The 26,527-nt window shown below is 32.4% G+C and overlaps 5 protein-coding genes across 6 annotated transcripts; 3 read left to right on the plus strand and 2 right to left on the minus strand.

The window, feature by feature from the left end:
• The first annotated feature begins 408 nt into the window (after nt 1–408).
• LOC123697475 (motile sperm domain-containing protein 1-like) lies at nt 409–2,179 on the plus strand. Its single transcript, XM_045644002.1, has 4 exons — nt 409–628; nt 703–866; nt 948–1,111; nt 1,370–2,179. Exons 1-4 carry the CDS (start codon nt 508–510, stop codon nt 1,557–1,559), a joined length of 639 nt encoding a protein of 212 aa, XP_045499958.1. The 5' UTR covers nt 409–507; the 3' UTR covers nt 1,560–2,179.
• On the minus strand, nt 2,166–4,445 carry LOC123697474 (beta-1,4-galactosyltransferase 1-like). The gene is made up of 4 exons (XM_045644001.1): nt 3,935–4,445; nt 3,474–3,746; nt 3,027–3,242; nt 2,166–2,908 (listed from the first exon to the last, which is right to left on the minus strand). The coding sequence occupies exons 1-4, from the start codon at nt 4,267–4,269 to the stop codon at nt 2,779–2,781; spliced, it is 954 nt and encodes a 317-aa protein (XP_045499957.1). The 5' UTR covers nt 4,270–4,445; the 3' UTR covers nt 2,166–2,778.
• A 456-nt stretch (nt 4,446–4,901) lies between these two features.
• Nucleotides 4,902–9,465, plus strand: LOC123697477 (bromodomain-containing protein 4-like). The gene is made up of 6 exons (XM_045644005.1): nt 4,902–5,741; nt 6,696–6,787; nt 7,360–7,580; nt 7,809–8,025; nt 8,235–8,383; nt 8,696–9,465. Exons 1-6 carry the CDS (start codon nt 5,078–5,080, stop codon nt 8,901–8,903), a joined length of 1,551 nt encoding a protein of 516 aa, XP_045499961.1. The 5' UTR covers nt 4,902–5,077; the 3' UTR covers nt 8,904–9,465.
• Nucleotides 9,466–9,954: 489 nt separating this feature from the next.
• Nucleotides 9,955–12,293, plus strand: LOC123697476 (ankyrin repeat and SOCS box protein 3-like). Its single transcript, XM_045644003.1, has 3 exons — nt 9,955–11,322; nt 11,489–11,707; nt 11,897–12,293. Exons 1-3 carry the CDS (start codon nt 10,165–10,167, stop codon nt 12,113–12,115), a joined length of 1,596 nt encoding a protein of 531 aa, XP_045499959.1. The 5' UTR covers nt 9,955–10,164; the 3' UTR covers nt 12,116–12,293.
• A 199-nt stretch (nt 12,294–12,492) lies between these two features.
• On the minus strand, nt 12,493–18,702 carry LOC123697478 (xaa-Pro dipeptidase). Of its 2 annotated transcripts, none has more exons than XM_045644006.1 (13): nt 18,505–18,702; nt 18,050–18,260; nt 17,416–17,607; nt 16,764–16,811; nt 16,520–16,581; nt 16,394–16,438; nt 15,852–15,927; nt 15,074–15,267; nt 14,655–14,789; nt 14,325–14,439; nt 13,819–14,010; nt 13,254–13,405; nt 12,493–12,650 (listed from the first exon to the last, which is right to left on the minus strand). In XM_045644006.1, the coding sequence occupies exons 2-13, from the start codon at nt 18,218–18,220 to the stop codon at nt 12,596–12,598; spliced, it is 1,437 nt and encodes a 478-aa protein (XP_045499962.1). In that variant the 5' UTR covers nt 18,221–18,260; nt 18,505–18,702; the 3' UTR covers nt 12,493–12,595. The 2 variants fall into 2 exon arrangements, with proteins under 2 accessions (XP_045499962.1, XP_045499963.1); XM_045644007.1 differs by lacking the exon at nt 18,505–18,702 and adding an exon at nt 18,333–18,470.
• Nucleotides 18,703–26,527: the final 7,825 nt, after the last annotated feature.

Below are 26,527 nucleotides of genomic sequence, written 5' to 3' on the forward strand. Positions count from 1 at the left end.
TTCGCGCCATTCCGGGGCGGATGCCTAACCAACTCTGCCACTCGTGACCCACGTTTGGGTCACCGCCCCGCCTCGTGATCGAATTTTTTCTATTCTTTATAAATTTATATTTATAAAGCATTTGAATGCCATAAAACCAAAAAATATAAATTCAGACGAAAAGTAATGATGTAGATGTTTACACGATTCATACAACCTGTGCATACAACACTGTAACAGTTACAGACGGAGCGTGTGTATTATCAAGGCATCAGTGGTTGATTTTTGGCTTAGATTTTTGGAAAAAAGACAATTTATTTTTATATTTTAATGTTTCGTGAAGTGACCGCCTTATTGAACCTTCTTGTCTGTTTATGAACTGTGGTCATTTTTGTAGTATGACATTTGACATAAAGTCAAGTCAGTGTCAGTGTCAAATTTCGAGATGCAAAAATCCCACGGAGTTGTGATTGTTTCTGTTTTCGCTTTGTTATTGAAAAAAAAGTGACTGCGACAGCTTTTCGCAAAATGAAAAACTTTCCAGTGTTTGTATTTCCTGTTTCATTAGAATTTTATTTAAACGCTAGGCATACACACAAGCAACTACTTACTGTGTATAACCCATACGATTTTTCTGTGAATTTCAAAGGTATGATAAGCTTAACTTATTCTGTGATGTAGTCGAAGTGGGTTTTTATTTAATATATTTACGTATTTTTCCAGTACTATGTACTTCACCAAACAAATTTACTGTTATCGATCCAGAAGGAGTGATTGCTCCTCAAAGTTGTATCGATATAGTTGTGCGATATACGCAGCCTTCAGTTTCGCATTGCAATACAATAGAGAAGTTTAGGATAACAATGTATGACAAAAACACGCAACAGGTAACATTTTTATCATCTTTTTAGTGTTATACATCTGAAATACATGTTTCAATATTGATGTAGGTATGTTATGTTTTACAGGCACTGGGTAAACGAGATATTCCTACAAAATTGATAGACGGTGAACCATTAAGTATTAATCAAGAAAGCCTTGGAGACAATTTTCATCCATTAACTACTAGGCCAGCCCCAATTAGGCCATCAGAAGAGCATTCAAAAGGGACATGCAATCATCCATCCCATAGGTAAGTACATACCAATTTAGATCAGTCTAGTTTTTGCATATAAAGTTATGAACCTGTACTCAAATAACTAATTAAATATATTATAAATTTTAAATTGCTTAGGTATTTTATATGTACATTAAATAAGTTATAATATTTTTGAGTTCAAGGCTCAAGGACAAACCACAATGTTGTAATTTAAAGACCTTGTGTTGTCTCCTATTACAGCAATGTAACTATATTTTAACATAGCATACTAATTTCATTTCATTATTTCAGAGAACATCAACCAATAAACATAGTAGCGGTTGCAGTTAGTATATGTTGCATAGCAGCTTTGCTTCTGCCCACTCAACCTGAACAAGTAGTAAAATCACAGTGGCCTGAATGGCTTCACATTGGGTCAAACCTCAAATTAGTATTCTCCTTTGTACTTGGATTGGTCAGTATGCTGGTGTTACGGCCTTAGGTATTCTTCAAATAAGCATTGGTGTACGGGTAGGTGGTTGAAATGACAAAGAGGACTCTGTTTAAAAAGTTTATTAACAAAGCATACATGACATGTAAATAACTATGCTTATATGATGTTTCATAATAAGTAATGTGTAAAAATATTATACATTGATGTTCAATTTAATTGTTAATTTAAACATAATATAGAGGCAACATAAATTATTTTTTGTATATTTTTTTATTAATGTGGGTTAAATATTAATTTTCCTCATATTGATTTGGTGTGATGGTAATATTTGAATGGTGCTTTGACATTGAATTTCGTGGTGTGATATTTTTTTATAAATTCCTAGTTATAAGTTAAATTTTATGTGCAGTGTTTCATTTGTTTAGATTTTGATATTATTGCTGCTATGCTGTAATGTGTATGACAATTACATGTGAAAGTTATGTGGATTTCACAAAAATAAAGATGTAAACAACATAAAAATACTTAGTATCACAATCCATGTTAATAATTTCTACTTATTAATAAGTAAAATTTTAAGTTATGAAAACATTTCAACATTTCAGCATTTTCCTTTGTTCCTTGGGACCATTTTATAAATAAATGAACCAAATATATGATAAACACTACTTCACGAGTTTTATTTTTAAATCTATGTATGAGTAAAGAAATTAACAACTGATTACAATCTTCAAATGCATTCAAATCTTAACCATTAACAACATGATAATTTACCTTATATAAATATGTGTTATTGTCTGAAACAATTCTAACTTGTTTATTTTACAGGACGGCTTGAACTACATGACAATGCATATTATGACAATTTATAATTGAATAGGTACATTCCAACAGCTAAGCAAAGGCACATGAAATTTAATCCAGTAATTTGACATACATTCTATAATTCTAAAATAATGTTAAATCTGAATTATTGCTTGAAATATATGATGAGCAATCCTACAGTAAAACTCTCAGGAACTTTGAATATTCTAGTGATATGACTAGTGTAACCACAAATTCTAGCAACATGCATACATAAAATTATTGCTTCTGACCAAGTTTTGTGTATAAATAAAGATCTGCTCTGATACAATGCAAGGCACTATTTGTATAATCTAAAACATAAAAATAAAGGCTTCCACAAAAGTATTTCATACTTACTCTAATGGCAGGTACATTAATGACTAGAAATCAGGAACTAAGCGGCTAACAACTAAACTAAAATCTACAAGTCAACCATGATATGAGTAAATAATGGATGGAGTACTGTCGCCACTTCTGTATACTCAATTGAATTCAATCCATTCTCTAACATGCTCTTCTTAGAAAAAGTAAGCTTGCTTTTTTTCTGTTCACTGAAAAGTCATACAAAAAACTGTTTTAGCTGCAATATATATTATATATTATGATTGTACTTTCAGTTATAAATATTGTATTAGTTATACAAACTAGAGAAGTACATTTAATACTCACATTTCAAATTCTGAGTTATGTGTTGTCATATAATATTCGCTTGTGGTAGGATCAAACCTACATAACTTTAAATTAGAGGCCTCAATTCTAGAATATAAATCATCATTATCACCACTAGTGGCATAAAAATTGTTATTCATTCCATTTATTTTCTTATATTGGTTTGATAATATGGATATGGCACCACCAAATATATTTAAGTATGGCAGTGCAAATCTGTAACAAAAAAAAATATTTAAGTAGAAAGAAAATAAAGTATTACTTATGTAGTAAATAATATTTGTGCAAATATATATTGAATTTATCTTAGAATTAATATTACACATTATCACGCGGACGAAGTCGCGGGCACAGCTAGTATTGAATATTTTTGTAGGAGATATTTAATTTAATTTATTGCATTCTATTGTAATTGTATTTATAAATAAAATTCGAAAGAAAACTTACCTGAAGCTGTTTATATTCGATGACATGTGCCTTGGTGCATTGAGACATGCATAAATATTAGAAATCTTTACAGGCAACAAATCCACATCATGAAATATAAGGCAAGGATATCCCGCCTGCATAGCAGCTAATGCACCAATATTCAACAATTTTGCTCTGTTAAATGGATGAGTGTCAACTTGCTCTATAACATATATACGGTAATGTATATGTTGATGGTGCAGAAATGAGTGCATGTAAACTAAAAACCCTCTCAATTGTTCAGCTCTATCTCTGTAAGAAAAAGTTGTTTTATTACATAGAAACATATACCTGCATAAATAACTAAGAATATGATGTAAGTAAACCAAATAGAAATACATACATACATAATATATAAAAAAAATCGGCAGGCATAAAATGAATATAATATAATGTATCCTAAGAGAAATGTAATTGGAATAAAAGTAAGAATCAAATACCTATATGGTACTATAATAGCAGTGCTATATTTCGGTTTACACTCAGATGGAGCATATTCTCCTCCTTCTTTAATTTTGTGAATTTCTTCTAAATCCGCATCAACCAAACTTACAGGTAAGGATGTTTCATCGTAAATAACATCATAATATTCACATTCTACGTATGCTGTGCTTGTATAATTTTCGGAGGTTCCTACATGGAGACTACTTATGATATTTTCCTTCATAATATAATCATATTTTTTCCTTGAAACATTGTTGGAATGAAAGAATAATAATAATAATCCCACTACAGTGCAACAAAACAAAATTTTCTTTTTGTTGAAATGATACATGATAAATCAAATTTTTGACTTTTAAATAGAAGTCATGGTTCCGACATTTTCACGGTTTTCATATTAGTATATTGTCTTTAATAAACTGCAATAATACATTAAATAGGTAAATAGGAAAAACAAACATGAAAAATTAAATGTTTTTGAATATTGACTTGACATTTGAATTTTGACAGCTCTTGCCCATTGGGCAATCCCATTGGGCAATCCGCAATGTCCTTGCCCACATCCTTGCCTGTGGTCCCTGCAGTCTAGACTCAAGACCATAGAGTAGACTTGGTGTCTAGACAATGAAGATTGTAGAGGCCGACAGATTGTCGGTCAGAATTGAACAAAGCGTATTATTTATTTATTTATTATTTATTTATTTATTCATTATAAACAATGTGCATGAAAAACGTGCAGTACCTACTTGAAATGAGTGGGATTCCCTAATTTTAAGACTAAACTAAACGTCTAAACCACCTGAGAAGAACATACTACGGTACAAATCACAAACGGTTAAAAATCTGTGCCATCAATTTAGTATCGTAGATTTTTCCGCTAGTCTTTTTTCATTTATTTCCTTTATTCACAATATTGTACGTTTAAAATCCGCGGCGGAAAATTTATTTTATTGTTAGACGGTAGTTTGAAAAATTTTAAATTAATCGAACCATTTTTAGTGGTTACGATAGTTCGTTATTCAAATAACTATGTGCAAGTTGGTTAGATTCTTGCTAGTTAATTCATAGTATAATTTCTACTACAAAGTAAAAACTTTATTAATATTATATGTAAGTAATGCTGGCATTTTAAACACATCAACATGGCATTTATTGTTGAAAAAGAAAATAACTTCGTCATAGATACTCCGGATGGAGAAGATGATTCCCTATCTAACATTATAGAACCTGTTCGAAGATATAACAGAGAAAGTGGATTAGATACATCTTGGGATCAGAGTATTTACGTTTCATTTCAAGACTCAAAGGATTGTGAAAATAACAAAACACCGCCATTCGTAACCATAATTATGCCTGACGTAAGTTCTGAAGGAAGCAGGACGAATAGTTCTACACAGACTGAAACAACTGTACAAGATGACATTATGGATATAAATTTATCTTTTAATAAAGATTATAATGAATATGACCCGGAGGAATCGACGTCCACCGAGAATACAGCTAGGTCTAAGAGATTTAGACAAGAGACTCATGACGAACACAGGAATTTGCGCCCGTGCAAAAAGATTAAATCAATCGAGTCCAATACATCAAGCGCGTCAGATCTTACAGAACCAAAAATACATGGAACATCAAGTTCGTCAAATCGTCTCTGTTCAGAATCAGAAGCTTCATTTAAATCGGTTAATAGCAATTATTCATTTAAGACCCGAAAAAGACGAAGAAAATCAGATACCAGTTTATTTAAAGACGCGATTTTTCGGGCTCGAAAACATGTTATAAATTATTCTGCCAATAATACCCCAGGTACATACTGTTTATATTTTATTATTTCATATTTTATTTATATTTAAAAAAAAAGTTATAATAAGCGTGAGTAACGCTTAAACTGCAGGAAATATCCATAGGTAGGTACGTATTGCAAATTTCGTCCTAGAAGTCCTATCTGCATCAGCATATTATATATTAGCTGCGCTCCGCGGTTTCACCCGCGTCGCTCCGCTTCTGTTGGTCTTAGTGTGATGTTATATAGCCTATGGCCTTTCTCGATGAATAGGCTATAATATATCACCGAAAGAATTTTTCAAATCGGACCAGTAGTTCCTGAGATTAGCGCATTCAAACAAACAAACTCTTTAGCTTTATAACAATAGATTATATTATATGCTTAAAATCGTTGATTACTACGAGTATTATCAAGATTTGTGGCTAGAATAATAAAATTATTATAAAAACAACCAATCCATCAACATAAATACTTATATTTTAATGACAATAGGTAATAATACTTAACTAAATTGGTTGATTAAGATACATCTATGTTTAATTATTATAAAATAAGAGATTATTGTGAACAAGCATTAGAAAAATAATAAATAATAAACTTTTTATTAGCAGATAGGCAATATTAAAATTAACAATTTATGTACTTACAATCTACTTAATCTAACAACCTAAATGCTAAAAGGATTGCCGCTCAGCATTTTACATAGAAAAATATTCTTAGTAATTATACTTGTATTAGACGTGATATTTATAGAGGAGTGACATCATGCCGCAATACCATTCTCCTTCGAAAAATATGTAACGGTCGAAAACTTGTTAGGACCTTTATTTAATTTTTGTTTGTTGTTCGAACATTTCGCGTATCGAATATCGCTTGTCTGATTTCATATTACAAAAATATGATGTAATTGATTTGTTATGGAATTATGGGAACATCTAGTGCAAAGTTTCATGTAGATTATTATTTGTGTATAGCTGGTACTCCTAGGAGAGAGAAGGTTCTGCGACGAAGTAACCGTACGCGCGTTTGGCGAATAATGGAATTATGTTCATGGATCGGAAAAAAGGTAACTGTAATATTTTTAATATAGGTTTTTAAATATTGTGATTAGCTATGTATTTTATTTTTTGTCGTAATTCTTCACTCCTTTTATAAGCACTGTGAACGGTATTTGAATCCGCTACTTTTGTTATAGTATTTTGTTAGGTATTTTATATAATAATCTATTTGATATAGTTCACATATTAACTACTTATCTATATAAAATTACCGAAAAAAATATTTGTTAAAAATATAAATTTAAGTTAATAACTAAAAAATAATCATCAAATGTAGGTATTGATTGCTAAGCATAAAAATGGAGAACGGCTGAACCGATTTTTTTTATTTATTCTTGAAATATTTTTATAATATTCTTGAAGTCGAAGATGATTCTTATGGAGAGAAAACGTAAACATGTACTACGGGCGAAGCCGGGGCATAATAATTTCATTACCTATTTTAATTTCTGTCTACAGAATTGTTAATGCGGACGAGAGAGACACCTCGGCCCTACTTGAACTTAACTATTTTTATAATCTTAACAACATAATACTTATGTTATTAAATACTAATACTTGTACCATTTGCTCCTCATAGAGCGTACAGTCTATTACTGGCTTGTACGCGGACATGTTAAGGGAACCAATAACTGAAAAGGAGAATAAAGAAAATGCTATCGCAGCAGAAGTGGAGGAATTAAAAAGATATATACAAGAGATGGCTCAGACGCAGGCAACGTTGGCCAAAGAGAACAAGTGTATGCAAGAGCAGATGAAGAGAATGATGGGGAAGATTGAGGAACTCGAGGGTAAGCTCAGGTAAAATTGGTGTATTAGTACATAGCTTATTATGGTTTCTGTTATTTTTGTTCATAAAATACTATAAAATGATGTAAATGAAGTAACCTAAAATTAAAAAAATAATCATAATTTAGGGTAGGTATTTTTATACTTATCCATTTTAATTTTTCATTTGTTTCAAGTACTCACTCTTTACCCTCCTTTTTTAAATTTTAACTTGCACATCGAATTTTTATTTTCTTCCAGTTCTCAAGAGACCCAACCGCAGAAGCCATCCTGTCCCCCACCACCTCCTCCCCCGCCTCCCCCTCCCCCTCCGCCTCCTCCACCCCCGCAGAACTCTAAACTACCGGTACGGGCGAATACGCTGCCCAGATGCGGATCAGCTCCACCGCGTATACCGGGCCCGAGGCTCACCATTACACCGGAGGATATTGCGAACGTGAAATTGAGAAAAACAAAGGTATGAAGAATAATTGCTACGGAAACGTGGTTTGTTTATTCTCTTACTTCTAGTTCTTAATAACTTTTACATAATAGCGTGCATATCCCACATAATGAGAAACAATAATTGTAGCGTCACTAAAACGTGTTTATTTCGTTTTTTAAAAAGCCTACTGAATGGTAACAAATATCATTTTTTGAAAATTCAATGTAACTAAATATTTCTAGAATAATCCTGTTCGAGCTAAACCAACACAAAAGGAATCAAAACAGCCGTTGGTGACGCAACATTTACTCGAGACGACACGAGCAAGACTCGGTAGAAATAAACCCGTCGCAGCTTCTACTCCAAAGCAGCAGCTTTCTGAATTAGAAAAGTAAGTTCTTATCCTTACTGATAAATGAGAAACTGTGTTTGTTTATTTGTTTTTCTTCCTTTTCACGTTGCAATTGACAGTTTGTATGTTAAGATTTTTCTGTATGAAGATAGTATGGAGGATAGCTTGAGGATAGAGAGTGTCATACTTTTTCCGCTGTGAATTCCTTATTCCCATGGATACTTTGATTATGTGGACGAAGCTGTGGATGAAAAGATGGCTAATACCACAGCCTGAGACTTAAAAATAATTATAAAATGCTATTACAATGATACTTAAATTCTCATTAAAACACACATTACCAATTTCCAGATGCCTCCTACAGGAGACATCAGTCACATCTCTATACCGGCGGCGAGTGACGCGCGGCACGTTCCGCAGCGCGGAGGAGCTGCGCGCGCGGCCCTACCCCGCCGCGCGGTGCGGCCGCTCGCCGCGATCCCCACGCACCACTTCGCTCACGCGCACCGTGCAAATATCGCCGCTCAAGTTTCCCCTGCTGTGCCCTAATAAAGATTAACGTATTGTCACTTTAATTCGTCACATAAGTGTCACTCGCTCTGTGCAGACCAGCCGTTTGAATAAACCCTTCGTGGTTACATGAAAAAACGCTACAAATTTGTTAATGTCAAACAACGCTAACGTTTAACACCGCTAAATAGTTATAGTTACGACCTTAAAAAACCTTTTGTAAAAAACGGAACCATTCTAAAAAAAAAAAATTTAGTTCATACTTCGTAAGCGAATTAATTTTCCTTAATATTTTCAAATAAATATTAAGAGCGCTAACGTGTTAAAATTCTAAATGAAACATTCAAATTACTGTTCCAATTAAGATAACGTTTGTTACTGCTAAATGTAATAGCGGTTTTTATGTATTATTAAAACACATTTCGTTTTTTCAGCGTTAATATACTCTATAGTACCCTACATAGTATATTTTACAATGATTTTACACAATATTGTAAAAGAAAATAAAAATGTTTACAGACCGAAATTTATGACCTAAATGACATTTATTATGATTATATTTTATCGATATAATATTTAATTTGAGCTTAGCTAAAGGGAATTTTTTAATAATTATCGCTATTGTAAAAAATATGAGTAATTATTATGTATTGTTTGTATTATTTTATTATATTCATTGCGTAGTCCGTGTACTTAGTTACTTAAATATTATTTGAATTATAATAATATAGGTACATCAAGGGTACATCCTGGGCCACACAACAAATTCTTAGTCAAACTTTGAAACTGGACTATGTTTTTTGTTAGATACTAAGTTATTTGAAACTAGTCGCAACTTTATTAGAAAATAAACGTTTGATTCATAAAATATCTATCATTTTTCTTGCTTCATTACCAAGGAAAAAAGAACCTTCAATAAAGGTTTATAAAGAGTAGTTGAAATTACCTCGTTACGATGATAACATTTTCTTCTATATCTTTTTGACCTAAAATTGTATCGGACACAGTCAATTTGTCATACGTCAAATTACAAATTTCAAAATCGGCAAATAGTCACATCTTCTTGCCATGAAAAGCAAAAAAAAAAAAAATAATTCAAAGTCAAACGTCAATCAACCAATAACAATCAACAAATTTACAAATTCTATTCTATACCTATCTCATTAAAAATATAATAATTGTAATTTGATGTACTTATGTATTGATAAAATGACAATATAAAGAAATATACTATAATTGTGAAAACAAGATTTTTCAAAATCAAGTTATTAGTTAAGTTATAATAATTAAAATATTTCTTATAAAAAATCATGGATTTTAGTTCATGCAATCCCGCATCCACCAATTCATTAAATATCGCTGCTAGAAAGAACGATGTTCAAACTGTAAAACGGTTACTTGGGAAGATAAATCCGAATTGTGTTGATAATAGAGGATGGACTTGTCTTCATGAAGCAGCTGCTAGTGATAGTTACGAAAGTTTAGAGTTAATTTTAAAGCATCCAGATACACGTCCGCTAGCTGAAACACACGAAGGGCACACTGCTCTCTATCTGGCATGTCGTCATCGTAGTTCTATTAAAGTAATCAAAGCTCTGCTTGATCATTTGCCTGACATGGTTAATTATGGTAGTACGGAAAATGTAACTCCTCTCCATATTTGTTGCGCCCAAGGTAGGATCGAAATTGTCCAGCTTCTAATTGAATATAATGCAATGTTAGATGTACAAGATTTTGATGGTGATACTCCACTGCATGATGCGGCTTTAGGCACTGAACATGAAGCTGTTGCAGTATTACTACATGCTGGAGCTGATCCAGAAATCAGAAATGATGCTAATTACACTCCATTCCATCTGGCATGTTATAAGGGCTGTTTCCAAACTATAAAAAATTTATTACCATTTGTAACTGACATAAATCAAATAACAGTTCATGGTGATACTCCTTTAATTTTTGCTACACAAGGATTTAATGATGAAGTAATATCATTTTTATTGGAACAAGGTGCAGATCCTAATATCAAAAATGTGGATGGAGAACTTGCCTTAACTCAAGCTTTAAATTTGGGATACACCAGTATATTCAAGATTTTATTAGAAGTTACTGATATAGATGTTATTGATTATAATATTATATTAAGAGCCTGTAAACCTCATTACTTTAAATTAGAAATATTGGAGAGCCTCCTGAAACACAATCTAGGTCCAGAATTCTTTAATATTTCTGACCAGTTTCTTGTGACTTTAGAAAAAATTGGAAATTTGAGACCTACTTATGCTGTAAATGCGCCATTGAATTCTTACTTGAATATTTGTGAGTATATTTTTAAGAACTCTCCAGAGAAGTTTGAAGAATTCTTTCATTTATTTTTGAAGAGAGGGCTTTTGGTTGATGCATACAATATACATGAATGTCCACCCTTGGTTTACATACATTATTGCATGCATTCAGCTTGCTTTGAAGATGTAAGTTTACAAATTAAACTAATATTCTCATTAATTTTACTTGAGTGTTTCATTGTACTCTTTTTAGAACTAATTAAAATTTCATTAAATTTTATTTAATTCACTTCTCTCTCTGAACTATTTTAGTTTAGAATAACAATTTAATAAATGTACATAACAATTTTAGGTTTTTAGGCTATTCAGGCAGTATGGTTGTAATGTTGACTATTGCAGTGCTGCAAAGTGTATTGATAAAGAGAAGTGTGTGCCTGATGCATTTATTGCCTCTTTGACATCAGACCCAAATACATTACCAATAATGTTACCGCACAGTTTATATTGTGAACCCGCATATTTATTAACATTTGCACATGAAAGTGGTGTTTTGGGGAGAATACCACAAAGTGTAAGTATTTTTGATATGAAGAATATACTTTTATAGCCTGAATTCCCATTCTAAAGATAGCATGTTTCTTCTTAATATCTTTGAAACATCATCCCAATGTTTCATAGTGCCTTTTTTCTAATATAACAAATACTTCAAATTTTATGTTGATACATGTTATAGTCTTAACTATTAATTGTTCGGTTATAGGTGCAGAATCATCTACTGGCAATGATTGGTATTTTGAGTGAAGGAGCAACATCAGAAACTTTGCCATTTATAGTTCTACCTTTAAAACATTTATGCAGGGTAAAAATCAGATCATGTTTAAGGAAAAGTAAAACTGTCTTCACCACAGAAAAGTTCTTTGATGTTTTAAATAAAATTGAATTACCTCAATTAATAAAGAACTATTTGCGATGTGCTTGAATGTATATTATTTCAAAGAAAATTAAGTGTGAACACTTATTTAACTCATAGTATGTGATTTAGGGCTGGTTTTCAATAATTGGTTAAAACTTATTCATCGAATAACATATGAAACTATCATTTCAAAAATGTGTTCTAATTGTCCGTATAAGGCAGTTTACAGGTGACATTTTAAAATGTTCTTGTAATACTTTATTGGACGGGTAAATTTTAACCAAGGATTGAAAAATCGGCCCTTATTATTATTATATAGCTTGTTATAAAATTTGTTAGTTTTATTTAGGTCAATTTTATTGGCATACTGTGATTTTATCTATATGAGTAATATATATTTATATAAAGTGCTACATTAAAACATGGGAAATAAAACAATTATAAACAAAATATATAGACATTTTATTTGAAACCTTTACATTATAAAAGGATAACATAATGGTAATATATTGTATCACATAATATACAGTCGGTTAAATATTTTACTTAAATCTGTTTAAAATTAGCTCCATTTGCCATGTGCTCTTCAATTTCCGCAACACTGTAAACAAAAATCAGTAATTAATAATAATTAGAATTGACAACAAATTTACAATTGAGGATATGTTTTTTTCTAGAAGTTAAATACCATTGGACGATAAATAAAATTATTTATATTGAAATCATTTAATAAGTAAGTACTTATGGTTAAAAATTTTAAGAGCAATTTGAGTAGAAATATTTTAAGAGCTAGCGCGCAAGAGCAACTTTTGTCTCCACAACTATTTTGTCTCTCCCATCAATTGTATGGGGAGTTGCGTCGCTACGTGCTCGCACTTTGACACTAGGTAGCCCATGGGTGGGAGAGACAAAATAGTTGCGGAGATAAAGTTGCTCGTGCGCGCTAGCTCTAAGGGCCGATTTTTCAATCCTTGGTTAAAATTTATCCGTCCAATAAAGTATTACACGATAATATTAAAATGTCACAAAAACTGCCAAATACGGGCAATTAGAATACGTTTTTAAAATGGTAGTTTTATACATTATTCGACGAATAAGTTTTATCGGCGAATAAAAATCGGCCCTTAGTTGAATAACCGTTCCATAAATTGTATACCTATGGATTTCAAGAACTGTCATTTGTTAAAAAAAAATTATAGCTTACGTTCGCGGCACAAATGTGAGATTTTCCACTCCATCCTCAGTGATGAGAACGTCGTCTTCGATACGCACGCCGCCCGTGCCGCGGTACTTGTTCACTTTGTCCCAGTTAAAGAATCTCGCTTGTTCGGGGCTGGACTGCGCTCTATCTAAGAGCTGCAACATAAAATGTCTATAGTAAAGTTTTTTTTTAAATATACATTATCGAAGATTTTAAAGTCTCAGAAAACTATTTTCTAACAATTTCACAGTGGCCGGATGGTTAAAATAAGTACCGTTTATTAATAAACAAATATCAACAATGAACTACTTATAAGCAAAAATAAAACATGCATTCAACCTTCGAACAATAGATTTCCTCGTCAAAAACGACATTCTGAGTAAAGGAAAGGAGTTCAAAAAGTTCAATAATGTTGCTAGCTATTATTTAACGCCATCTCTCGTTGCATGGGAGTTCATATTTTCTATAGGGCTTATGTCATATCGTAGTCGTCGGGAGGCAAAACAACCGAACCTGTATTTAGTTCTTACCCTCGTCAAGGGACTTCTAGATGAAGACTCAACTGTACCTTATCGATGAAGTAGCAGCCCGGCTCGATAGTGAGCAGCATGCCGGCCTGCAGCACCCTCGCGGTCCGCAAGCGCGCGAGCGGGCCGGCCGGGCGCGGCGGGCAGTGCGCCAGGTACCCGCCCACGTCGTGCACGTCCAAGCCAATCAGGTGACCGAGCCCGTGAGGCTGGAGGATCGCGTTCACGCCGTGCTGGTGGGATTTTGTTCCAATTCATTCGTAATTCAGTCAGGTTGAAAAACATTCGAAGCTTAAAAAAATAGGAATTAATGGATTTTGCTTCTTTTCTTATCTCTTCTTTGTATCATGTCTGCTCGCACCGCTATATAGTAGTGTCCTCGAGTCAAGTAGGTTCTTGGCAAAAAACAAAATCAAAAAGTTTTCAATTTTTTTTCATATCTTTTCATAAAATCAACACAAACATCACACCCAGGCAACGCGATACATGGACGACACCACAGGACGACACGGTTAACGGAAATAATAATAATACTTTTTGTACATACCTTTATCATATCCTCAACGTCACCAACCAGCAAGCCACCATCTCTCAAATGTTGTAGCATACTCCGGTTAGCCGTCAAATGCATATCGGTCCATAGCACACCAGGCTTTGCTTCCCTACAATGTGTTTTGATATTATTTATAGAAGTAAGTTTGATATTATTAATAATGAGTGAACAGGTGCTTACAACATAGATAAAAAATACGGCATAGGCATTTTATAGAAAACATAAAAATATAATAGAATAGAGTTTGAAAATATGTACCATTCGCGATAACGTGATTAAAATATAGTTATTAAATAATAATTCTTATGCATATAGTATTCTAACCTGACTACGGCGTCACGAGCTTCAAGTACTGCTTCATAGACGAGTTTTTGTTCTTCAGTGAATTTGCCATTAGCTGGGAATGTACATGTAATGTCTGCGGCGTAGCCCGCATAGTTGCCACCCATATCAAACAAACTGAAAAAAAAAAAATGATTTTTTTATATATTTGCCCGCTCTGGAACTACATCTATCTGCCGTTATGAACAAGTTTCACTAAAAATGTACCAAAAATACATAATTTACAGGTACTGATTGTATACCTGACTAAGACTAAGAGACTAATATTCTATGTCATGCTAAAATCATCACAACTTCCCCATTATCAAATTTATCATTAGTTAAAAGTTGTTTTTTTTTCTGTCCCTCTGTGGCCTGTGCTAATTTTTTAGTTATATCTCTAAGAAAAACAATGACCATACCATAGATCACCATCCTCTATAATCTTGCTGTTGGGCGCTGCTGCGTGACCATAGTGCAGAGTTGCTGCGTTAACTCCCGAGCCACAGATACAAGTGTATGAAACATGACGACACCCGCCAATACGGTAGCAATGGTCTAAGAAAACTGACTCGCATTGGTACTCCTTTAAACCTGGTTTGGCGTAGAGCATCACCTGCCAATTGTACAAAATATATTGTAGATGTTAAGTAATATTATAAAGTAAAGTAAAATATAAAAAAAAAGTGAAAAGATTTACTTTTTTGTTTGTTTGTTGTGAAAACAGGCACCTAAACTCAAAACTGTATTTTTTAGTCAACACAGGTCAACACTGTTTTGGTAAAATATGACTTTATAAACAATTTCAATAATTTAAAGATTGAGATAATAGATAACAAGAAATTTTTTAACGTGTTATTATTTATTAATTATTATAAGAGACATGTTGAAATAATAATATTTAGGTAATTATCATTACAGATAGTTAGCAAGCATAATCAGCTAATCTCTTCTTATCTATTACATATAACAATATTGTAAACACTTTATTTGATATATCCATTTATCAAAATAACCCTTTAGAATTTAGATAATGAATTAGAAAGTGAAAAACAATAAACAAATTAAGTGACAAAAGAAAGTCGTCGTATTTTATAATTACCAAATCCATTTCGTTAATCATGTATTAGGAAATTTTGTTTTTTATTTATTACAGGACAAAAGCCATAATGAGAAGATTTTTGTAATATTGTTACATACCTGTTTGTGAGCATCAGAAGAAACTTTGCACACATAACGCATAACTTCAATTTCTTCTGGTGTTTTGATCACTCTCCTGTAATAATACGAACAATCATTGAAAAAAAAAAGTATGGATGTAGATATAATAATATTTTATAAATAACTAGCGGTCCGCCCCGGCTTCGCCCGTGGTACATATGAAAAATAGATGTTGGCCGATTCTCAGACTTACCCGATATGCACAGAAAATTTCATGAGAATCGGTCCAGCCGTTTCGAGGAGTATGCAGACTTACATTGTGACACGAGAATTTTATATATAAGTAAGAAGATTATGGTATTTAAAATTAAAATAAACATTGATTGATTGATATTTATTTAAGTATTTCAACAACCATTACTAAGAAAAAAAAAGAGTGTGTGTGCCGAGCACACATGTCGATTCAAAGGTACCAAAATCGTCACCATACTTCATGACGTGGCGGTATTGCCATGACCCGACCTTGAAATTAAACTCTCAACATGTCTAAAGAAGTTTCACTTCAAAAATTAAATACTTACAATTCAGCTATTATTGGGAAGAGAGTTTCATTATCAACTGTAAACCTGAAAATGTTCATAAAGTTTTATTTTAATAAATACTTTATAAAAATAAATATATTTTTTTTATAAGTTCTTAAAACTTACTCATCAATGCCTTCGAAAACTGCTTCACTTGCTGTCAAACCACTATCTGTATTTGGACCACTCTGAAATTTTATTATTTTATGAGAATCAAATCCCAATAAATAAATATCAATTAATACAATATAACATTCATGATATGCTATTGATATATATGTTGAACAATTTATTTTACAAAATATTTTTGTAACATTCGATTCCTGTGAGTTCGACATAGAAATGAAAATTCTACAATTAAAATACTTACAAGAGTGAGTAATTTATCAGGGTTCATCGATTTGAGAATATCCCTTAGCTGAAAATATAAAAACGTATCACAAATTAAATAGATACCAGATTATTGTTCAAATTGAAAATAACTATTATTTTCAATTTGAACAATGATAAATGAAGAATTATTCTTATTGTATCCATTCCAAATACCATATTTTTAATTAATTTTGTTGAACTTATTCTACTTGCAGATACAATGAAAGCAACGTGATATTCATTTAAATTACTACAATATTGAATTGGCTTTTAACTATTTTGTAGGAAAACATTCTAATATATGTTTTTAAATTTAAAAAAAAAACGATGTATGGCACTCGGAGACTGCTGCGGTAAAGCTATTGCATGCTATGCCTTCAAGCCACACCTCCACCCGTCGGAGTGGGGAGCGTGAGATTTTTTCGTTACGGAATTTCTCGATTCGATCCCCACGCTCAAGGCCCGCGATAGAAGCTATGCAATAGCTTAATAAATGATTAAAAAATACATAGGTTTTGGTTGATAGTAGGAGCATAAGAGCTAATATTATACAAATATTGATACAAAAGACACAGTAGTTAAAACAAAAAATAGTTAATTAATTAAAAATATTTTAATATGCATTAGCAAATTAGCTACCTGATAATTACCTCATCAACATAATGAACTTCATCGATGGCATAAATTTTTCTGATTTGTTCACAATTTAACAATTTCCCCATCCACACTTCATATTCATCTGGCAGGCGAGGAACGAAAAGATGGGCCTTTTTAGTTTTCACATCTAGAGCAAAATAGCACCCAGGCTCTTTGACTCCACATACCCAGGTGAAATAGGCTTCCTATAAAAGGTATTCTTAAAAATTCACTGCTACAATTATATAATATGTATATTGTATAGTGTAGTAATAGTTCAATTAAGATGAATGAAAATATTAAAAGTTAATTATGTATAGTGGGGACAACGAGCGAACGACCGGGCTCAATGTCATGCCATGACTGAGGCCTGCAGTGGACAAGCATGGGCTGAAAATGATGGATGATGTATACTTATACTATTGCATTGATATTAAATATATAAGAATAATATTTAATTTTTCTTCTTAATAATTTAATTTTTAAATAATACCTATTTAAGAATTCTACAACAAATTGATGTAGCAATTTACTTGCTGAGGATATATTATTTTAACTTAATTTCATATTGAATATTAAAGTAACATTTGAACTAAAATTATAAAGTTTTGTTTGTTTACTATCCAGCTACAATAAAAATTAACTTACCTGCCTAAATACATATTGTATATCCGTATCATAATGACTAATGTCATCTCCACCTTGCAACACAACCACTTGTCCATCTTCTAATTTCTCTGCCAGTCTTTGTCTGTTTTTAGCAAACAATGACATAGGCACATCTAAAGTGCCTGGACCCATGGACCAATAAGCCTCCATATTTCTATGCAGTTAATATCGAAAGAGATGTAATTATTATCTGTAAAAGCATTTATAATAAGATGATAATGTTATCAGTATATTTTATCATTAATCGCTTAGATATGAATACCTATGTATTCACAATTAGTGACTTGTCCTCGGTCCACGCCATTGTCATAAAAAGGGCGTTTTATCAATAGAAATAACGTATAAGTAGCAAGCAAATGGAAAAACAACAATTAGGTACCTATTCCTGAATGAAAGTTGAAAAGCTTTGTTCCTTTATTCTGTTATTTCTGTACCTGTGTATGTATTTAAAAGTTTATTCTTGCACAATGAACTGCAATGTCTAAACCACCCTATATAAAATAAATTATGTTGAAGCAATACAATACGTTTGCTTGGAAATTAGAATGGTACCTAATAAATCACAGTAATAAATATATTTTGTTTTAGTGTTTTTTTTTTTAAACATCGAAACTTGACAATACATTTGACGTAATGACGTTTAATATTTCTGGGACTGTCAGTGTCAATTATGAAGTTTTGTCAAACGTTCAAAAAGAAGCGTTAATTTTGAGTTTATTTTTTAATTAATTTTAAAACAGAAGCTTTTATCACAGTATTTATTATATTTTTATTTATTTTCCTCGAAAACTTATTAAGTATTACAATATCTTTAAAATATTGTAATTCTTTGCTTTTTATTGTAAAAAATTGTAAAAATTGTAAAAGATTGTAACTCTGATCAATTAAATAACAGAATGATATTATATTATGTATAACAAGTGTATAACGTTGTAATTAAAAAAAACGGCCTTTATTAATATGATAAGAAATATTTAAATTATAAAAAGATTAAAGAACAAAGGCATTCTCAGCGTTGCAGTTGGCATGTTTTTTAAAGTTCCTCGATAAATGGGCTATCTAATATCGAAATAATTATTTCAATCGGACCAGTAGTTACTGAGATTAGCGCGTTCAAACAAACAAACTATTAGTTTAATCTATACAGCTGAGTATTGCATGAAGAGAGGATAGATATTTTTATTTTTTTTGTTTGTATAGGCTATGAAATTATTGAACTCTTGAACAATTCTTCACCAGCTGCTGCTCAGGGATGTGATGAATAAATATAATTATACATAATATTATTATATAAAAAGTGAATCTGACGACGTAATTAACGAAAATTACGAATATTGGATTAAACCGTTTCTACATCAGGTATATTACAAATACAAATTTTCGATATACAATATGCGCAAAACATATTATGTACTAAATTCGCAAGAAATATCTGTAATACATTGTACCTAGTATCAAGATGGTATTTTTCACAGTAGGTAGTAGGTACTACCATACAGCAATACCATATCCCAATTTTTTAAAATTGCCGCCTTTTATACAGGGGACATGCCTAGCTTGCTCATTGTTTAAACTTTAAACATATTTTAAATCTAATATACATATAAAATTCTCGTGTTACAGTTTTCGTTGCCATACTCCTCCGAAACGGCTGGACCGATTCTCATGAAATTTTCTGTGCATATCGGGTAAGTCTGAGAATCGGCCAACATCTATCTATTTTTCATATGTACCACGGGCGAAGCCGGGGCGGGCCGCTACCAATATATTAATTTTCATAAAATGTTTGATTCAAGTAAACAAACCACTTTAGTAATAATTATTATTGTTATACTTATCTAAATTTTGGATAATAAAAGTACAAAAAAGGAGTTGCACTTAATGTATGTTTGTGACCACTTTGTGTCACTTTCCTGAAAAAATATTTGCTTTTACTCGTGGGTGAAATCGCACGGTATAATAAACTGGTAAAGGATAAAACGACTTGTATTGGAATATTGATAAACTTTTTCTATTAGATACGAGAGGGCGCCACTAGTCTAAATGTGTTAAGGCAAGGTTTCATACCTTACCTGTCATAGTCATCAATAGAAAAGTTCTAAATGTGTATGTAAATAAACATAACACCTTATATGTTTTCGAAATTCATTCCATTTATTAGGTTATAACTTCATTACTTATCTAAATCACAAGATCGACGATAAATTAAACTATCTAAAATCACAAAATGCACTAAAACATGCACACATGTAATATTACATTAATTTTTATACCAGGTTTGGTACGATTGTACATTATAATAAAGACTGTTGACATTAAAAAGAATTACATTTATAATTAAAATATTGCCTAGAAATTTCCTAAATATAAGCAGTTATGAAAGCGGTTTACTGGTCCAGAATCTATTAAATCTGAACGGGTAAATACTTTATCATATCTGCTTTATATCGCTTTTGTGCGATACTAACTTACAATAGCATGCGAGGAAATAACTGTACTTATTACATTGGTGTACTGTTATGTTCATAGTGTAATAATATTGTGAAAGTATAACGGACTAAGTTTATGGATAGTTTTTACTTGATTATTATGAACTAGTTTTAGGTATGAAGTTGGTAATTTATATAGATAGGTACATAATTAAAATGATAGAATCATAATATTTGATATGATTAAACTATTAAGAAAGAACTCTAAATACATATTAGTTATACATCTATAGGAAAACAATATTTAAAGCTCGTAAATACTTTACATTTATAAATGAACGATTTAATTTACATGATATTAATTAACATAACTTGGAAATGCTTTACATTAACGGCTTTGTCATATAAATGAGAAATTAATTTGTTTAAATACATAATTAAACTTAATACACAATACTAAACGTTGGTTACGTCATTCAGTACTTTGATCAGTTAGGGTCACTATAAAACGAAGAATAAATATTATGATTGTAGAATACCAGCGGCCATTTTGGTTCATTCTCGTGATTCGTGTCGTGCGTGACACGTCACAACCGGCCATCTCGCTCTCGCATGCTCTCCGCATATAGCACCATTGTAACCCGACACGTTTCTCGCACACAAACGATTTCACAACACGTTCCACACTTTCACAACTAAAATGTTTTGTTTTATTAAAATAAATAAATTAGGAATCGACTGATATTTCATGACACGTTTGTTTCTTTTCCTGTAATCTACGAACAGCCTCGGCGACAAGGGCACGTTGTTCTAGTAACCTTTCTACGAGATCAACTGGTTCTTGCTTTCTAATGTAATAAGGCGCTGCTCTTGCTCGAGCTTGCAGATGAAGCTTTTGCTTTAAGCCAAGAGTAAGCTCTTCAATAGCTGGCAATCGGCTTGATGTTAATGGACGCCTCTCCTCTTGACTTGTATTTCGACTGTCATAACGGGAGGTCTCTTTCAACATAGCGTTGAAGGGTAATAAGGTAGTAATAAACGAGTAATTACAATTTCACTGGCAGCGTGTAACAACGTTTGCGAATGTCGAATGAATGAGCGAGTGAGTCGGCTCGACCCCGGTGTAGGAATTGCAGGTCTCCGCGGGGGTATGCGGGAGGGGTGTGACGTAGACAGATGCGCAGTCGTGCCGGGCTGTATACAAACAATACGATGGACGTAAATAAACACAAGAGCAACTCGACATGTCTGTAATATGAACGGTTATCTATGTGGTAGAGACTTGCCGCTCCACTTAATCGACGCGCATGGTAGATGGATGGATTTTAAACCACAGTTAACGAACAGGTGAAATGTTTACAGTACGCCTTATAAAATTAAATATGCTTATCGTTATACAATTACAATAATATTGTCATGAACTAAAATTCTAGATTACTCTGCAATTTAACAAGACAATTGGGTCAGACCGGAATTAAATAAACGTACGTAGAATATTTTTATTTGTTTATAAGTAGGTAAAATATAAGATTGGAGCAATTCTGAGGAAAATCACTGCTACCTCATTATTTTTAAAACTGCCAGTTTGACAGTAGTACCCACAGGTAGTACCGTAGTACCCTAAGGTAGTACCCGTACCAAGCTTAGTACCTATCAGGATTTATCATGCATGCAGGTTATGTTATATTAAACAATTTATTCAATGTTAAAATGTATTGATTGATTCGAGTCCAACTCTATTGTAAACTCTACATAGATCTGGTTTTCTAAGGACTAAGTATATTTTAGATTATTTAGAAAAAAATATATGATATGTTATATGAATAATAAAATAATTATGTTATGTACTTATCAACCAGTTTGTAACCATCATACTATGAGGTACCTGCTTCGGCAATCCACTGTGATACGCACATGTGTTGAATTGTTTTGTCGCAATGAAAGATGTGTATCGAACATCCCTAAAACTGGCGTTATTATCTTTCTTAATATATATAAATCTCGTGTCACAATGTTTGTCTTCAATGGACTCCTAAACCACATATCCGATTATAATAAAATTCGCACACCATGTGCAGTTCGATCCAACTTGAGAGATAGGATAGTTTAAATTTCAAATCGTTTAAGAGAAAGCGGGCGAAGCCGCGGGCGGTAAGCTAGTTATTATATAATATTAATCAAAAATTATTAATTAAGTACATAGGTAATTTTAAATATTTTCACATAAACACAAAGCACAATAGATAAACATATCCCGTTGAAATCAGATGACGATATAACTACAGCTGTCGAGAGTTTTAACAATTGCATTCAGACTACTGCCTGGAAAGCTACGCCCAAACACAGAGATATTAAGATCATACCCATGTATCCACAAAATATAACAACCGAATTAATGCTTAAAAAGAGACAGGCAAGAAAACAGTGGCATACCTCTGACACCCAGAAGATAAGAAAAAATTTAACAAACTAGTGAAGAAAGTTAAGAACACTCTAGAAGACATTAGGAACATAGAAATAGAGAATCGCTTGCACAACCTAGATGCCACCTCCACAACAGATTACTCTTTGTGGAAGAGAACGAAATCTTTAAAAAGCCTATCTTTCTAATCACCACTTCGACGGGATGATGGCACGTGGGTCAAAAGTGACGCTGAAAAATAAATCTTGTTTGCTCAGCACCTTTCGCGAGTGTTCACGCCGAACTCTGCTGACGATTATAGTAGTATATATCTGTCAACTGTGATTATAGTAAGATACCTGAAGTAACAGAAGCTCTATCGACACCGTATCAGCTTTCACCTCGCATAAACGGCATTTCACGGCAAGTGAAGTTCGCTCCACAATCAAGAATCTTAGTTTGAACAAAGCTCCTGGTTATGACTTAATAGTTAACAACTAAAGCTATGAAGGAACTTCCTTCCGTAGCCATTGCCTTACTAACTGCTATATATAACGCTATACTGCGACGAGAATACATACCTGCTCAGTGGAAAGTGGCTAAAATCATACTTATTCCCAAACCAGGAAAGGCTCTAGAAAACGTGTCCTCCTACCACCTCATAAGTCTACTTCCCGCTGCCTCAAAGATCTTGGAAATTCTTATTCTGAAATGCCTGACTCCACTGCTAGCCAAATTTGATTTAATACCGACCCATCAATTTGGCTTCCGCAAAGGTCACGGCTCGATTGAAAAAGTCCATCGTTTGGTCGAGATGATTAATAACGCATACGAACACAAAAAAATATTGTTCAGAAGCTTTTTTGGACATTTCACAGGCGTTCGATCGTGTCTGTTCTTATATGTGATCGTGTATGTATATTCTTTATAAAATATTGCAAGCTTTACCTATAAAAGGCTGGTGTTCCACAGGGCAGCGTAGTACAGCGTAATACAGGACCCATTGGTCCTGTATTATATCTTATATACACTTATGACTTACCGACTAAAGAAGATGTCCTCGTTGGGATATTTGCTGATGATACTGCTCTTATCGCAATGCATGAGGATCCTGTATCTGCCTCGGAAATGTTACAGCAAAGCTTAAATGATGTCTCAGTGAGGCTGAAAGACTGGAGAATAAAAGGCAACGAAACTAAGTCGGTGCAAGTGACATTTACCCTTAAACGCGATACTTGTCCACCTGTTCAACTTAATGGAATAAGAATCCCTCAGTCAGAAGATGTACGTTACTTGGGTATATACTTGGACAGACGTCTTATATGGAAAAAACATATATTCACAAAAAGGAAAGCTCTTAGTGTACAGCTTCACAAATTGTACTGGCTCTTGGCACGTAACTCTGGCCTTTCACTGAACAACAAACATCTTTTGTACAAGTCTATCCTCAAACCAATTTGGTCAAATGGAGTTGAACTTTGGGGTACCGCAGCTCACTCTAATCTGGAAATTATACAACGTTTCCAGTCAAAAATACTTCGTATCATATCTTGGGCCCCGTGGTTCATTAGCATTATTTTGTCATCTTCACCGTGACTTGTTTATTCCAACTGTTAAAGAGGAAATTCTCAAGAAACTTAAGACATATAAAAGCCGTAAAATCACCGTACTTGTCTTTTTTATATATGTCAGAGCAAGCAAAGGGGCAGGTGGGCCACCTGATGTTAAGTGGTCACCACCACCCATAAACACTTGCAACTTCGCACTTTTAAGCACATAAAACGGCGAGCTCCTCAACCTCAAGACCTCCTTCCACCGTAGAACTCAGACTTACCATGATCATAGAAAATATTATATGGAGACGCCACTGGGCGTTTGCCATGCATGCCAACATTAACACTTTTAACCACCAGCTTAATACCTAATAAGGAAGATTGCAGGTTTAGAGGAGATAAAAAAAAAACATAAACAAATACGTTGCACAATTTTTCCTATAAATGCCGTGAACTCATTTCAAGTAGGTAGGTATGTTATATGAGTAATTTATTGTTTATTTTGATTTAATTTTGTCAAATGCAACGCATTTCATCGATATTATTCATAGCAAAGCTAAAAGAATTTTAGACGATAAGAATGAATAATAAACAATTTCATAAACCTTGTTTTTATTATCTTCATCAGTTCATAAGCAGTACCTAATCATTGAAAAATACACTGTAACGCATATATATAAAGTCTATATTTGTAATGTATTTGGTTTAAGTGAGTCAGAACTGTGAATTTGCGACTATATTATTATTTATATGTAGTTGTAAGTCGACTGCTTCGGTGAACCAAAACTCAAAACGGCCGTTGCCCTCGGTTTTGCGCAGTTTTTTCTGGTATTGTTATTGAGTTCGTTAAAACGTTTTTTATCTTCCATTTTATGTCCTAAGTTCATTGTCTTAATGACAAAAATCCAGTCTGTTCGAAGTTTTCATACTACACGGCAATAACCAGTTATTTATTTATTTATTTTTGCCCATAAAAATATGAAATACAGGGACACATTTCAATTATTGTTCAAAATGTGAATATGCCTATGCTCAAGTCCCACGTGGTTAAATTAATAAACTTGAAGCAGGTGTAACTAATTTTAATACGAAAAATTATAAGTAATTGTTTATTATTTACCTACCTATTTAACATTACCTACCTATATTGCACAATGATAAGAAGAAATTGCTTATCTTTCTTTGAATAAAAGCATTTTCCCAAAACTTGTTTGTATGCGTACTAATAACAGAATCACAGAGCAGAATCATAATATTGTAATAATCGAATACTTTGCAACTTGTTAATATAGGTATGCTTATTTTAAAATGTCGTAAGGCGGAAACAATTATATTATAACAGAATTTATACGTAACGTAACACCAAATTTTGTCAATTGTACAAGCTGAGCCTTAAGTGAAAATTGTTTTGGTTGAAAACCGTATTATATTAGGTATGTCGTTACAGTTAAATACATTGTGTTACGATTATCAAGATTTCACTTATGTTTATTATTTTATGTTTACGACATTGATGAATTTAACGATGTTGAGGCTGAATAGATAAGTAGGTAGCTGTGCTCTATATAATATGTTTTATAATCAGATATAGGACTCTTACTTATATGTTATTATTTTGATATTTTTGATAAGAATGAATGGTAAGATTAGGATAAAATAGGTATATGTTATGAAGGGCGTTTAGAATAGATACAGACTATAGACTTCATAAAAAAAACATGATGTAATTCTTTGAAATAGACGATAGAGGCGTCAACTATTTTCATAAACATTCAAAAAATATACTGGTTTATTTGAATCAATTAACATTTTAAATTAAATAATTTTATTTTGATAAGTTAACTAGTTACCTACCTACATAAAAACAAAGTCAGCGTTTTAAGTAGGTAAACGATGCCAGAATATATTGAGTTTAATAAAAATTTCCTGAATAAATATACATCTAAGCCTAATTTGCTACACACATGTGTTTATTAAAGTACCTAGGTATTTGCTGTATTATAACAATAATGGTTAAAAAAATTATCTATTTAAAATTTTATTTAGTTTAATACCTACCAGTTTATTTCAACGA

The sequence above is a fragment of the Colias croceus genome, chromosome 14 (genome assembly GCF_905220415.1).
Source record: "Colias croceus chromosome 14, ilColCroc2.1".
Lineage (NCBI taxonomy): Eukaryota > Metazoa > Arthropoda > Insecta > Lepidoptera > Pieridae > Colias > Colias croceus.